Source organism: Papaver somniferum, chromosome 10 (assembly GCF_003573695.1).
Source record: "Papaver somniferum cultivar HN1 chromosome 10, ASM357369v1, whole genome shotgun sequence".
Classification (NCBI taxonomy): Eukaryota; Viridiplantae; Streptophyta; class Magnoliopsida; order Ranunculales; family Papaveraceae; genus Papaver; species Papaver somniferum.
Genome location: NC_039367.1, coordinates 45,015,740 through 45,032,071, shown reverse-complemented (window position 1 = coordinate 45,032,071; position 16,332 = coordinate 45,015,740). Strand labels below are relative to the sequence as shown.

General features: G+C 38.0%; 1 protein-coding gene across 1 annotated transcript; it reads right to left on the bottom strand.

Annotated features, from left to right (window-relative positions):
• Positions 1-446: 446 nt before the first annotated feature.
• Positions 447-1,448, bottom strand: LOC113315580. Its single transcript, XM_026563843.1, has one exon. The coding sequence runs from the start codon at positions 1,446-1,448 to the stop codon at positions 447-449; it is 1,002 nt and encodes a 333-aa protein (XP_026419628.1).
• Between the last annotated feature and the right edge of the window lie 14,884 nt (positions 1,449-16,332).

Below are 16,332 nucleotides of genomic sequence, written 5' to 3'. Positions count from 1 at the left end.
TTCAAGTTGGTGAAATCGATACATACCCTGATTTTCTCGTTTTTCTTTGGAACTGCCACGATATTAGCCAACCACTTCGGATACCTGAAAGTTTTCATGAGCATGGCCTCTAGCATTATGTCAATCTCCTCAGCTACCTTTGCCTTTCGTTCAGGAGCCATCTTTCGCGGCTTTTGCCTTACTGGTTTAAATCCTTCACTGATATTCAACCGATGGCACGCGATGTTAGGATCAATACCTGGCATGTCTCTGAGACTCCAAGCGAAGACATCTTTATTATTCTTCAATAGTGCAATCAAGCTTTCACTTTCGCCTAACGATAATTCTGCTCCGATAAATGTTGTTTGCTCCTTTTGATCCCCAATTTGTACTTCTACCAACTCCTCAATAGTTGGCGGTCATTCCTTTCCTCTTCCTTGATAAGAGGTCGGGAAGCACTGTGATTGCTATAATTTCTTTTCAAACTGGAGTATTTCCGAGCCCTTTAGTTCGGACTTTCTATACTCCTCCATTGCGCTTTCATGACACTTATGAGATGCCACCTGGTCGCTTCTGACTTTCATCACTCCTGCTGGAGTAACGAACTTCAAACACCGGTGAATAGTGGACGTTACCGCCCCCATTGCATGAATCCAATCGCGTCCTAAGATAGTATTGTAGGGTGCACGACAATCTAGCAACGAGAAATATTGCATAACTGTTCTTCCTCCCACCATCATAGGAAGATTGATTCTTCCCATTGTTGTCATTGTTTCACCACTAAATCCGACAATAGGTTTATCATATGCTTCGACTTGGATCTCATTCATACTCATGGAAGAATATGCCCCCGAGAATATGACGTTAATTGAATTTCCAGTATCAACGAGAACTCGACGTACCTTGTACATTCCAATAAGAGCTAAAATTACGATTGCATCATTATGGAGTTGATATACACCGGCAAGGTCAGCATTTGAAAAAGATAACTCAGTCTTCCCCTCTTCTAAAGTCTCCGTACCAATCAGATTGGCATAGTCGACCTTGTTTGAAATTCGCCAACCATTAATATGACGCAACTTTAATCGTGTAGCATTTTCCTGAGCCTTTCTTGATGATGTATTGACTCTGGCGTGGCTTACTCTGATCTCTCGTAGATCAAGCGTGATGACCCGTGTGTTTACCTGTGATGGATTCTTCTTGACGTATTGCTGCAGCTTCCCTCCTTCAATCATCCTTTGGACTTCTGCTGCGAGCGTATGACAATGATCCGTATCGTGCCCATGATCTTGGTGATAAGCATAATATTTATTCTTTTCTCTCTTATCCCTTGTTTCCACTGATAATGGTTTTGGTATGGGTAGCGAATCTTTAATCTTCTTTAAAAGTTCACCAAGTCCAATATTCATCTTGGGAAACTTCGGTTTTTGTTTTTCTTGAGTCTTATGAGAATCTTCTTCGTTTCTCATCTTCCCATCAAATTGTTGCTTCGGTTTTGTATGTCCCTCAGCTCCGGGCCTTTTTGTTGTTCGTGACAACTTTGCTTTCTTTTCCTTCTCTTTCTTCTTGATGAGTATGGACGACGACGCTCCTCAAAGTTCGATTGATGGCTTGTTGACCTGAAGGATTTCCGGTAGGTGCATCAACGTCCATCTCAAGTCGATTTTCTCCTGAAGAATTCATGTGTTACTCTTTCTTTGTTCACTTTGCTTTTACAACATTTTAGGATCTTTTACAACTCTGAAAAACATTCAGAAACTTTCTGCAACTTTCTGAAAGAGTTCAGAAGCTTCCTGGATCTTTCTGCAACCTTTAGAAAATGTTCAGAAACCTTCTGCAACTTTGTGAAAATGTTCGGACACTTTCTGCAACTTTCTGAAAGCTTCAGAAGCTTTCTGCAACTTTCTGGATCTTCTACAACTTTCTGAAAGAGTTTCAGGAACTTTCTGCAACTTTCTGGACCTTCTGCAACTTTCTGAAAGGTTCAGGAACTTTCTGCAACTTTCTGAAAGAGTTCAGGAACTTTCTGCAACTTTCAGAGAGAGTTCAGGAACTTTCTGCAACTTTCAGAAAGAGTTCAGAAACTTTCTGCAACTTTCTGTTCACTATGATTTTGAAAACCCTAATTTCCTAAACCGTTTGGGGACAACTTATTTCAATGGGAGAGCACGATCTTTACTCGTAGTCCCCTTAGTCGGCGCCAAAAGATGTTGCAAAAATATTTACCCCAACACTCCTCGAGATGTGTGTATGATGATCGAATCGCCGCCGTTGATTAGATTCACCAAGAATTGTTGATGGAAAGTGGGGGGTACCTGCAAAGACACTCTGATGCTAAAGTCAACAAGAGTTCTATGCAAGTAAGTTGTGGAGAAAAGGAATAGAAATTGTGTACCTTTTGAGTTGGATTTCAGCCTTTATTTATAGGCATAAAACCCTAATTTGGTTCCATAATGACCCTAGATTTGAGGTTATCCAAAATAACCACCTGGATTTGTACTTATCCATAAATATTTGTATCTACCCATGATTATCCATGTTTATCTTGAAAGATCTTTGCATATCTTGACAAGATTTGAGTCTATCTGTGAAGATCCTCGTCTATCCTCACAAGATTTGAGTATATCTTGGAAGATCCATATTATCTTCTCAATATTTGTGTATATCCCCACAACATTTGTATTTATCTTGAAAGATCCATATCTATCTCTACAAGATTTGTAATTATCTTGGTAGATCCTTGTCTATCTTCCAAGGTTTGTGTCTATCTCAAAATGACTTCTACAATAAGTCATTTGGGCTTCCATAATAAGCCTTGTGGGTTTCCATAATAAACCGTATTTGGGCTTCCATAATAAGCCACGTGGGTTTCCATAATAAACCGAATTTGAGCTTCCATAATAAGCCATGTGGCTTTCCATAATAAACCCACCGGTTTCCATAATAAACCGAATTTGGGCTTCCATAATAAGTCATGTGGCTTTCCATAATAAACCCACCGGTTTCCATAATAAACCGTATTTGGGCTTCCATAATAAGCCATGTGGGTTTCCATTATAAACCCACCGGTTTCCATAATAAACCGAATTTGAGCTTCCATAATAAGCCATGTGGCTTTCCATAATAAACCCACCGGTTTCCATAATAAACCGTATATGGGCTTCCATAATAATCCATGTGCGATACGCACGTACACTATTTGAATAGGGTACAAACAGTAAACTCACACCTAATTATCTGGATGTCACTTATACGGAGAGTCGCCACAGTTGTGGGATCAAACCCCAAGCTTCTATATATAAGCTTCTAATTTATTGTTATAACTGAAAATGAGGTGTTACCAAGTACACCACCATTTTTTTTCGTTTGGCAACCTTTATGTACAAAACCCAATAGAATTGCAAGTAGATTTAAAGCAAATACCATTGAACAATATGTATGTAAAGTTTTTCTCTTTCTCTTCCACAATCAATATGTTTAGACTTAAAAGTCTGTAAACCTGATTGTTTAGAAAAAGAATTCTTGGACGATTTCAAAATTAATACCCAAGATCAATCTGGTCGCATCCAATCAAGAGGATCTGAATTCTAACAAGAATGAAACTTGCAATCTATCTTTCAATATACGAATTCAACAAGAGTGAGTCATGTTCTTGGTCTCAATTAATAGAGACTTAAACTATCTAGATTGATTATGTACTAGTTTTATTATTCTATTATAATGATAAAATAATATAATGCAGAAACCGAAAAACATAAGACTCCGGAAATTTGGCTAACGAGGAAAATTGCATCTGCAAAAAAAACCTGGGACCTCATCCAACTTTGAACACTAAACCGTATTAACCCGCTACAAACACTAGCATACTATCAGACTGGAATGTAGTTGAGACCGAATTAACCCTCTAAGCATTTTTGCTGATGTCATGTTCCTTATGTCTGTTGAACCCGCAATACTCTATGCAATTGATTTCCTTTAGTGACGTCCTTTACAACCTAAGAGTTGTTACAAATATGCTTCTAACAGATAATTCTGTTTGATTTCCCTTTTGATTTTTCGATATAGGGTTACAAATTTGTTTGTTGTGGACAAAGTCCAACGAACCTCACAAATCTGGAACACTTACACTCAGTTAGCTGAGAAGCCTGGATTACTAACCACCTTTTAAAAACAATCCAAACAAATCAAAGAAGATAGATATCTATCATGGGGAATCACAAAGTTCGAGATGAAGAGACCTTTATGATTTCTATCTGTCTCGTTCCAGATATGATATTATGGAAACCTCAAAGATCAATAAGAACAAGATCCAGATACACAAACTATCAGGTAAAAAGTAGTCTGACCGGGCTTCACGAATCCCTAGTTGAAGTCTTCACGGTCGTAACCTTAAATGGAGTTCACGAAGAACCTAGGTTATAGAGGACGATTGTAGTTTTGAAACTAGGACACAAGAGTGCCAGGGATTGAGAAATTTTGTTGCATGAGTTGATAAGTGCATAATTCATATGATTTTAGTGTCCATTCCATACTTGTTTTAGTTATTTTTCTTGCATGTATTCTTGTTATTACTCTTGCTTTCTCTTATTTGTTTATATTAGGTGAATCATACAAAAAGGAGCTACAAAGTGCTAAAAATATCTAATAAGAGAAATTATCCAAGTATCCAAGTGCCCAAGTCGAATACAAGTGGAAGAGGCGCGATGAAAAGGAGCAAAAGTGCTCAAAATCAAGAGACGGGCCAAAGACCGAGATTAAATCATTCAAACTCAGGATTTATCATCACCATCTTGAAGAGTATCGAATTACAAAGAGAATGTAAAAACAATTAGGTCATTCCGAGTTCGGACGAAGAAGTTACGGGCAAAACAAGTTTACCAAATGCCGAACATTTGAGAGGTACGCGTACTGGTCATTCACGAACTATCTTTTATGCCTTTCTTTCATATCTTAGGATCTTGTTCCTTAACCAACTTAGATACTTTAAGGCTAAGGAATTTAAACCTATATAAATAGGTATTAGTCCATGTAGAGAGGGATAACGAAATTGTAAGTCTTAAAGAGGAGAAACAACACACGGAGCGAAAGCTAGGGTTTCATAGCGGTTCCTCTTTCGCAACGTTATCTCTTTACTTTTCTTATATGTATACCATGGATGTTTCTACATCCATGAGTAGCTAAACACCTATTGATTTAAGATGAATTTTAAGTTCTAAACTTCATTTTAATTAATATATGAATCTATTTTGATTTGTTTATATGATTATCGTTTGTGTATATAAATCAATACTCTCAGAATTAAGCCGCTATACAAAATCTAAACCAACTTCGTATAATTGAGACCAAGCAACTAAACCTATAGTTCACTTAGTTTCTTCAATATCCCTGCGCTTCCGACATTCGATAAGTGCACGCACTGGAACAATTCCTTTGGTTCGTATTCCAAACATTAAAGGAACAACAAATCTGTTCGGTAATGTAGATGGGTAAAAACGGTTCGCTGGTTTTTTTAGGGAATTGAAGAGACGACCGTGTTGTCGAGACTCCTCAACCGAGTAAACTGTTCAACCTCACACAGATGCACTGCAAAGGGAGTGCTTAAATTCGAGAGATCAATCTGTAGGACTCCGGCCTAAACCAAGTCAATGGACGTTCCAGAGTCAATTCGGTCGCAAAGAGGGAGATGTGTTGATCTGTAGGAGGGAAGCTGAAAATTATGTGGGATCAATGATGATCAAGGATTGTGGATGTGTTGAAGGTTCCTGCAAGTTTTTCTGTGAACTGATGAGTTCGAATAAGTTCTGGGAGATTGACGAATTCTTGAGAGTAATTGCTCGAGAAATTCTATGTAGATGAATGTTGTTGTCCTCAATCATGAATTCAGAGACTTACTTATATTGTCAGAATGGTAAAACCTTGATCCCTGTAAGTGTGAAGGTTTCTTGAGTGAAAGAGTGGGGAAGTGGGAAATCGTGGTGAAACCAGTTCCAGGTCGTGCAGAGACTTGGTTAACCGTTCACCCACTACTTTGCTAACTCCTTCAACCGTTTGCACGACTTACTCACATTTCTCATCGTGGATGAATCCACGTGCCGTAGGCCGCCAAACCAAAACCCTAATTGATATCCCCCATGTGACGTGATTGATGTCTCACGAATCGTAGAGTTTGCATGACAGACATGTATTTTATTAGTCAGTTGTTGACTGATTAGACAATGATTCTAAGTTTTGTTGAATTCAGCATGAGTGAAGAATGCTCAGGGATTCATTGATTCGATGAATTACTGAATATTGATAGTTGGATCAATATTCGAGCAACTGAGCAAGTATTGCTCAATTCGACGAGTTACTGATAAATTACTAATATTGATAGTTCGATCAATATTCGAGCAACTGAGCAAGTATTGCTCAATTCTACGAATTACTGATAAATTACTGAATATTGATAGTTGGATCAATATACGAGCAACTGAGCGAGTATTGCTCAATTCGACCATTTTGCTGATAAATTACTGAATATTGATAGTTGGATAAATATTCGAGCAACTGAGCAAGTATTTCTCAATTCGACGAATTACTGATAAATTACTGAATATTGATAGTTGGATCAATATTCGAGCAACTGAGCAAGTATTGCTCAATTCGACGAATTATTTATTGGTGACGTGACTCAATAAAATATTAATTAAAATATTGGTAGACTACCGAATATTATATAATTACTCCAGATATTTATTGATGGATCAACAAAAATTTATTAATGTTTGAACTTGCTCAAAATGATGAATTCATGAAGCGTTTGTTCGAAACCCTAATTTTTGATCAATCGTTCGTCAATTGATGAATTGCTGAAAAAAATTCATGAGTGATAGAGGGACCGACCACATGGGATGATGGACGTCCATGTGGTGTCCAAGTGCTCAAATGAGCGTGCACCTGGATCTTGAGTTGACCAATTGGTGAAAGAATGGTGATGAAATGTCGGTTTCATCATTTATTGAAATAGTGCTTGATTGAACATTAGGTGATAAAATCTAATTGTGAAAAAGTGAGGGACCGACCAAGAGGGAATGAAACCGACCCTTGGTAATCGTGGGACCAGTTGATGGTCGTTTGAGTAAATTCCAAGTCGGTTGGAAAGAGTTTGGACCGAATATGAGCAATTGAGCAAATTAGGTCAAAATTATGAAAAAGTGTGGGACCGGCTCCTTGCAAGCCTTAGGGCCGGCCCTGGTCGGTCAAGGAAGCATGCCCGTGTCACCATAATGTCCGTGTCTCAGTTTTGAGAGTCTCGGCATTTTCTGATGTGCATTTGAACAATATCTCGGATTTTCAGAAGAGTTCGATCTTTGACTGAAATTCTTGATTTTGCTCGAATGAGCAAGTAGAACTTTGCTCGTTTGATCAAAATTCGTAAAATATTAAAATAATAATATTTTAATATTTGGCGTGAGTAGCTAGGCCTGTCAATGGAAATCCGTTAACCGTTAGCCGAATCCGATTACCCGGTTGCCGTTACGTTTAGTTCCATTATATCCGTTATCTGTTATCTGTTACCGATAATGTAGCGGTTAATTTTATCCGACGGTGACGGCAACGAAAGACCTATTTCCGTTAGCCTTAGTTCCGTTAACCGCTAACGTGTGCCTAGCACGTGTAACATTCATCTATACTATACTCGAATGAACATGATTTTCATCTTCTTCTGTTCTTCAACTCACAAACGAGAGAAGAAAAACTCACCCCTCAGTCGATTAGAAAACTAGGGTCATCTCCTTCCTTTCAATTCGAGCATAATCATCATCTTCATTCGATTAGAAAACTAGAGTTATCTTGTACTTTTTATTTCGAGTTTAATTGCAAACTCTTTTTATTCTCGTTTCCAACCTAGTCTTGATCCGGCCAACACGATAAGGATGGGGGTGTGGCTCCGTTGGAAAACCGAGTTCTCGGACAAGCTTCCATGATACAAGATTCTCAGTACTCACACTTTCGATAATAAAGTCACAAACGTTTTCAAGAATGATGCCCTTAAATTCAAATAGTTTGTTTCTTTGGGTTTTTTCTATTATTTTTAAGGCAAGGAGTACCTTTCCTTTCCTTCATTCACGTTGCAGCACCTTCCTCACCACCAGAACATTTCCCCTCCAAGTCATCAACGTAAACTTGATCAACTACTTCATCTTCCTCGCTATGTTCTGTAGACTTACTGCCACTTCCCTCGACAAGTGTTGTTTGACTCCTTTTTGGACACTCGTTGGAGTGATGTCCCGGCTGTATAAAACGGTAACAAACGTCACTCATTGGTTTGGCATAAGGATTATTACCTTTCCTCACGGCATAAGCGTCGACTGTAGGCAACCTTGGCGGTGGAGGTGGAGGCAGAAAAGTGGATGTGACATACCGGTTAATACCGGAAAATTAACCGTTAGCCGATAAGTCCGACGTAACGGCAATGATTTTGGATTTTATAATTCCGTCGGCATTTAACGGATAACGGTTAACCGCTAATTATTTGTTACGTTAAGTGCCGTTGACAGGCCTATGAGTAGCCTAGTCGGTCATGTGACCATTTGAATTTTTGGTCTTTTCACGGTTTGAGCAATATTTGAGAAAATATGAAGAAACCATGATTTTTATTGAAACGGAGGAGTTTCATGAAATTAGGAAAATAATAATAATAAAATAAGGGTTTGGAAAGTGTGGGACCGGCCATGACCGGCCTGCTAGGTGCCCGGTCCTGCGACGCTTTCCCTAATTTTATATTATTTTTCATGATTCGGAGGAAATTCCATGAAACCAAGGAGTTTTGTTGAAACCATGAAATTTTCATGAGATAAGTAAAATAATAATAATAATAAAATAAAGGTTTGGAAAGTGTGGGATCGGCCATGGCAAAGGCATGGCCGGCCGGCTAGGAGCCCGGTCCCGGGACACTTTCCCTAATTTTATATTATTTTTCATGATTTCGTGAAAATATGGAGAAACCATGAATTTTGCTCAAACAAGGAAAATTGCTAGAATAAAGGAGTTTTCATGAGTTCATGAAAATAATAGAATAATTAAAATAAAGGAAAAAGGGCTTGGGGACCGGCCGCGGCGGCATGATCGGCCGTCCGATGGGCCCGGTCCCACAGGCTGATAGACGCATTTATGTGTCTAATTTGTCCCAATTGTTTATATTGTTAGTGCTCGATTTTGTACTTATTTGGTTATTTTATGTCTTTGTAGGTGTTTTTGGAGAAATAAGCTTTTGCGGCGAAATTGGCTAAAAAGTGGTTTTTGCGCTCGTGGGAGAAAATTACTATACGGACTCTCACTTTGGATAATGGGTAACCTAATTACTAAGGGGCACCCCATTTCAGGGCATGTACTAAAGGGACACCGGAACTGGATAGGGGGAGGTCATCTTCAAAGTTTCAAAACTGGATTTTGGCGGGAAAAAAGGCAGCAGCGTCAACAGTTTTGGATCAAGGATTTGAGCGACCTAGGAGGCGATTCAATGGGCAAATTTGGTACCCACGGACTCTACAAGACATAAGGGACCTGTTAGAAGCGATTAGACCCATATAATTGGGCTGGATAAGTCATAAAATCCACACAAAGTCAAGACAGTGCACACGGTTTCTGTTTAGGGTTTGAGATTAGTTTGAGAGATTTATGGGATATCTTGCGTGGTATATACATCAAAACAGTTGGGTAAAAGTCCTAGAATATATTTGAGACGAGAGAATAGCTAGAAACAGCCTGTAACGCAACAAGAAGAAGATTATTCTTCAAACAACCCGTAAAGAATAATGGAGATTTCCAAGGGGTTTGATCGAGTTTCAAGGGGATTTAAAGCCTATAAATAGTTGGTTTTATGTCAGATAAGGGGGATGAAGAGGTTTGGGGTCGAGCAGAGACCAGAGAGAGGCTAGAGGAGCGAAGAACGGGAGCTGCAGGAAGGAGGAGTTCTGCTGCTGCTGCTGCCATTAAAGAGCACGAAGAACAGACTCCACAAGACAGTCGTTTATCAACAGTGACAACGACTTGCTTCTGTGGGTCTTAAAACAACAGCGTCAACAGCAGCAGTGAGGTATCGTTATTTACAGCAGTGGTGTTTTATCGTTCTTCTCTGGACGCTTAAAGAGAGTCGTAGTTTCTCTGTATTATATTTTTCACTCTTTTAATCATATTTTGAGCATCAAATATTTATTTTTAGAACATGATTATTATGAGTAGCTAAACCCCATTACTGGGATGATGGAGGAAACCATTCTTTATGCATGAGTAATTCTATTTAATTCTTTTATGACTATTTGCACTATTATGAGGTGTTTTATGGTTTTTCTTGATTATTTGTGATTTTATCTGATGATGTATGCTTAGTCTAGGAACTCTTGATGCATCATGCTTATGATTTACATCTAATACTTTACAAAATCTATTTTTGGCAAAGAAAAGAGTCGATATTTGTTATCATTATTATCTATAATTGTCTAGAATTAATAGTTGATTCACATGAATATAAGAATTGGTGGAATCCTGAGTCCTAGTATCTCTTGATCCTGTGACAAATTGTGTATATATTTTCGTTTTAAAAATCTTTTCAAGTCCGAGTAACGAATCCTTATTTACCGCAATCTTAACACTACAACAAAATGGCGCCGCCGACGCGGACTTGTTTATAGATTTGTTTTTAGGTTTATTTTTTTTACTATTATTTGTTCCTTTTTACGTTTCTTTTTGTGTCTTTGATTTACAGGTTCGAAGTGGAATACTAAGGACTTGGGAACAAAAAGCTTAAAACTAAAAGCTAAAAGAGAAGAAAAAAAGACATAATTTTTTTTTTAGGATTTTTTTTATTTTTTTTGTATATAGCTTTTTTTTTTATTTTTTTAGAATTTGTAAATAGGCTTTATTTTTCATAATTTTTGTAATTTTTGGACTTTATTTTTATTTGGACTTTATTCTGGAATTTTGGACATTTTTTTAACCCTAAGGAAGGGTATTATTAAAAAAAAAAATTATATAAAATGTGTGCAGGGAAGGACGGCGATTACAATATCGTCTCGGCCCCTCGGGTCCGTACATGCCATAGGAGTCGTGGCCCGTGTCGACTTCAACGGTTCATCCCCCGTCTGGTACGGGAGGTAAGTCCATCGAAACACTCGCAAATCTCCTGTAAGTGAGTTACTGTATTTCTTAAGGTGATTCATTGATTGAGGACGAATTTGGACTGTTTTTAATTTCCTAGTAAAGGGCAAGGCCTGGCCAAATCAAGATAAGGACTCGGATTTCATCACCGTTTCCTTCTTGCCCGCCTTAGGAAAACGAAACCTAACGCGAACCCAAGCTTAAAACTTGACTAGAACGAGACCGATAGGGTAACGCGCTTATTAGGAAAAATTTTCGAAGGATATTGGTTACTTTCTTAAGCACACCTCGAAGTTCATAATGGTTTCTGTGAGTTGAATGCGTGACTGCGCCGCCTTGTGATAGCGGTGAGGCCTTGGGTATCAAAGCTCCACTGAGCTTCCCTCGCCTCAATTCAACTTACTTTGACTCGGATTGATTCCAGAGGGGTTCGCTCAAACTGTAACGAATTCCCCTTCGAGAGATAGAAGCTAGTCTAGAAACAATCTAAGAGAGCCATCATGCTTTTTGTTTGCTAGATAAAATAGGCTTGTCGTGGTCGAGTCAGCCTTCTTTGTGCTTGTTTAGAATTCCCTTGCAGTTAAAATGTCAAACTGGTATTATAATAGCCATCAGAATGAATATAATTATCCAACTGAACAATATGGACATTATTATGACCATAGTGTAAATAGTGGTTGGGAACGCAAACCTTTTGAAGGTTATGGGTCATACCATGGTGAGCCGAATTACTATCCACACGTGCATCAGTCATACGAGCAAGAAGATTATAGTACTAGTTCTTCGTCTCTAGAGGATACAATCAAACTATTGAAAAGTAGTCCTTATTATGATCCTTCAGTTCCTATTCCTTCTCTAGAAGAGACTCTCAGGAATTTAGCTGAGTCATCACGTCAGTTAGCTGAATCGACGTATAAATTAGATGAGGTGAATAACGTAGTTATGGACGAAAGAACTGCAACAACAACTGAATCTGTAGAAGATATCCTCAATAGATTAACTCAAAACTTAGATCCTAACTAAGGGAACTTTCTTTGGAAGAGACCCTTGAGGATAGCTGAGTCGACACGTAGACTTGAGTTAGAGACGAACGAAAGTATTGCTCGAAATAACTTGAATTGCCAATATAGTGTATCCAATAATACCCTTGAGAATGAAGATACTTTTTCACATAATCAAGATAACGAGGTTATAATTGGTAACACTACTTATTTATATAAGGTTCAATCATCTTCGTACTATTATGATGATGAGGATAGTAGTGATGAAGAATCTGAAATATGTAGGCATAGTGATCAGGAATCTAGTGATCCAATTGAGTTGTATAGTGATTATATTATTTCTAGTTCAAATCCAAATAATTTTTATGATTATTCACCTATTCAAAAGGAAGAGGATTTGATTAGGGATACCACCGTTTTAGACGATGTAGTTTTTCCTTTTGATTACGAAGCCGATAGTGGTTTAGAGGAACGGGTTCATTTCGAAAATACTGTTTTAGAGTCTAGCGACTTAGAAACAATAGTCTTGGAAGAAGAAGATAGACCCGTAGAGATGAGTAAAGATGCACTACCTGATAATAACTTAGAAGAATCTCTTGAATATTTTAAGGACTCTGAAGATACGGAAATTCAAGAAATAATTAGAGGTCTATCTAGAGACACTGAAAACTCTAAGTTTGGGGGTGATTATCACTTCCCTAGTGCCTTACCTTTAACTCTCAGAAAGTCCCCACACTTAGGACTTGATATCTGTGCCTCAACCATTTTACAAGATTACTTCATACTTTTTCCTGAACCTATGATGTCCATAAGAAGTTCAGTTGTTAGAAACCCATCCTCTGGTTGATGGTTAGACCAGGCTATGATACAGATGACTTTGTTTTCCCACCAAATATTTCTTCAACTGTGGGAACGTTTTCAAATGTGTCAATTATTAAGTTCTGAGACTAAACCTAAGTACTTTAGGAATTAGAATCGACACATTTTCTTAAGAATGACCACTACTCTCACTGTGGTCAATTATGTAAGTCAACCTAATTGACTTAGAGGATCCTAAATTATTTAGGTTATTTTGTGATTCCAGTTCTTATCTGAGTTTTTCCAGACTCTAGGACCTAATAATTGGATCCTCTTGAGGATGCATCCGAGAAATATATTTAGACCCTTATAGAACCTGAACCTGAACCCAATTAGCGATAGTTATCCAGAAACTAGGTAAGGGCATGCTAGTCTTGTACATTTTCTTGGTTCACTGCAGTTTCCTTTTGTCAGCTCTTTTTGGTTTTAAAGACCCACAGTTATTCCGGCTACTGTTATACGGTTCGAGTTGACTAAACCTTTTCTAGTCTGGCTGAAGACTTTAAACTTAGCACTTCTTGGGAGGTAACCCAATCTCATGCAACCAGGTAATATCTTCCGTAACTCTTTGCTTCAAATGGTAACAGTTTCTCCTTGTTCATGCTTTTAATTTCATCTTTAGAACATTGAGGACAATGTTAGTTTAAGTTTGGGGGTATGGGAGAAACTTTTAGTTGTATAATAAATAAACTCCAGAGCTTAGAAATTTATGCCTATTAGGATTGCACTAACTAATCTAAGTGGATGGAAGCATTTTGATTGTAGGAGTTTGAGGAACCAATCTGATTAGATGGAAACATCTAAGAGTCTATTCATAAAAGCACAGAGCTCAGGTGTTAGAAATAACATGATAGTTTCACCATATCTCGTTGAGTCCTTTTCACTTCTATTTTTATTTTATTTTGTTTTTAAACTATGTTTCTCTAAGTGATAGGTGGGGCCCACGATTCAAGTTGTTACCAATGCTAGGGTGAATTAGAGTGATTGAGATACCAAAAAAAAAAAAAGTTAAAAAAAAAAAGAGAAAAAAAAAAGTTGAAAAAAAAAAAAAAAAAAAAAAAAAAAATTGAGACCAGACCATTTGACCAAAAGGAATAAATTCAATAAAGTCGACCACTGGTACCCTTGTATATGCCAGTTGTGTTGACCTAGAGTTAGGTTATCGACCACTGGTACCCTTGTATATGCCAGTGTGTTGATATTAGTCAGACTGGTATCTCAATCCATTAGGATAGGTTCATTTTGGCGGAGGCCTTCAGACAGATATGGGAAACGCCGTTCACTTAGTAATTAAACATCAAAACCATATATGTTTTTCTATATCCATTTTCTTGATCTATCCATGTGATTAGTTTTGACTCCGAATATGATGTCCATAGTGCAACTATCTGAGTAGAGCTCTGTCACTTTATATGAATTTTAGTATGCTTGAGTGCAAACTCGTGTACATCAATTGGAATTTCGCATCAGGGTACTTCTTCCTGTAGTCAATAAGTATGCCAACCAAGGAGATTCTTTAGTGCCTTCCAAGGTTCTGCGTAGATAGCTAAGCTCTGGAGTATTAAGGTTTTGTGGGTACACCTCTGGTAAACCCCCCGGAGACAACACTCCGCCACTAGGGACACCTAGTGGTTTAACGGCTTACTGCACGTGCTAAGTGTAGTCATTTTATTTTAGATTAGATTTGCTCGAGGACTAGCAAATAATAAGTTTGGGGGTATTTGATAAACGCATTTATGTGTCTAATTTGTCCCAATTGTTTATATTGTTAGTGCTCGATTTTGTACTTATTTGGTTATTTTATGTCTTTGTAGGTGTTTTTGGAGAAATAAGCTTTTGCGGCGAAATTGGCTAAAAAGTGGTTTTTGCGCTCGTGGGAGAAAATTACTATACGGACTCTCACTTTGGATAAGGGGTAACCTAATTACTAAGGGGCACCCCATTTCAGGGCATGTACTAAAGGGACACCGGAACTGGATAGGGGGAGGTCATCTTCAAAGTTTCAAAACTGGATTTTGGCGGGAAAAAAGGCAGCAGCGTCAACAGTTTTGGATCAAGGATTTGAGCGACCTAGGAGGCGATTCAATGGGCAAATTTGGTACCCACGGACTCTACAAGACATAAGGGACCTGTTAGAAGCGATTAGACCCATATAATTGGGCTGGATAAGTCATAAAATCCACACAAAGTCAAGACAGTGCACACGGTTTCTGTTTAGGGTTTGAGATTAGTTTGAGAGATTTATGGGATATCTTGCGTGGTATATACATCAAAACAGTTGGGTAAAAGTCCTAGAAGATATTTGAGACGAGAGAATAGCTAGAAACAGCCTGTAACGCAACAAGAAGAAGATTATTCTTCAAACAACCCGTAAAGAATAATGGAGATTTCCAAGGGGTTTGATCGAGTTACAAGGGGATTTAAAGCCTATAAATAGTTGGTTTTATGTCAGAGAAGGGGGATGAAGAGGTTTTGGGTCGAGCAGAGACCAGAGAGAGGCTAGAGGAGCGAAGAACGGGAGCTGCAGGAAGGAGGAGTTCTGCTGCTGCTGCTGCCATTAAAGAGCACGACGAACACGAAGAACAGACTCCACAAGACAGTCGTTTATCAACAGTGACAACGACTTGCTTCTGTGGGTCTTAAAACAACAGCGTCAACAGCAGCAGTGAGGTATCGTTATTTATAGCAGTGGTGTTTTATCGTTCTTCTCTGGACGCTTAAAGAGGGTCGTAGTTTCTCTGTATTATATTTTTCACTCTTTTAATCATATTTTGAGCATCAAATATTTATTTTTAGAACATGATTATTATGAGTAGCTAAACCCCATTACTGGGATGATGAAGGAAACCATTCTTTATGCATGAGTAATTCTATTTAATTCTTTTATGACTATTTGCACTATTATGAGGTGTTTTATGGTTTTTCTTGATTATTTGTGATTTTATCTGATGATGTATGCTTAGTCTAGGAACTCTTGATGCATCATGCTTATGATTTACATCTAATACTTTATAAAATCTATTTTTGGCAAAGAAAAGAGTCGATATTTGTTATCATTATTATCTATAATTGTCTAGAATTAATAGTTGATTCACATGAATATAAGAATTGGTGGAATCCTGAGTCCTAGTATCTCTTGATCCTGTGACAAATTGTGTATATATTTTTGTTTTAAAAATCTTTTCAAGTCCGAGTAACGAATCCTTATTTACCGCAATCTTAACACTACAACACAGGCGCCACTTTATTATTTTAATAATATTTTCTCTCTCCCATTCCGTGTAGGATTCCTCATTTGTCTATATTTTTGAATGCTCGTTCGTGCATCATGGTTGAGTACACTTGCACAATTTTA

Excerpts from the sequence above, each read along its gene's own strand:
- LOC113315580 (XM_026563843.1), bottom strand. The coding sequence starts at position 1,448 with ATGAGAAACGAAGAAGATTCTCATAAGACTCAAGAAAAACAAAAACCG.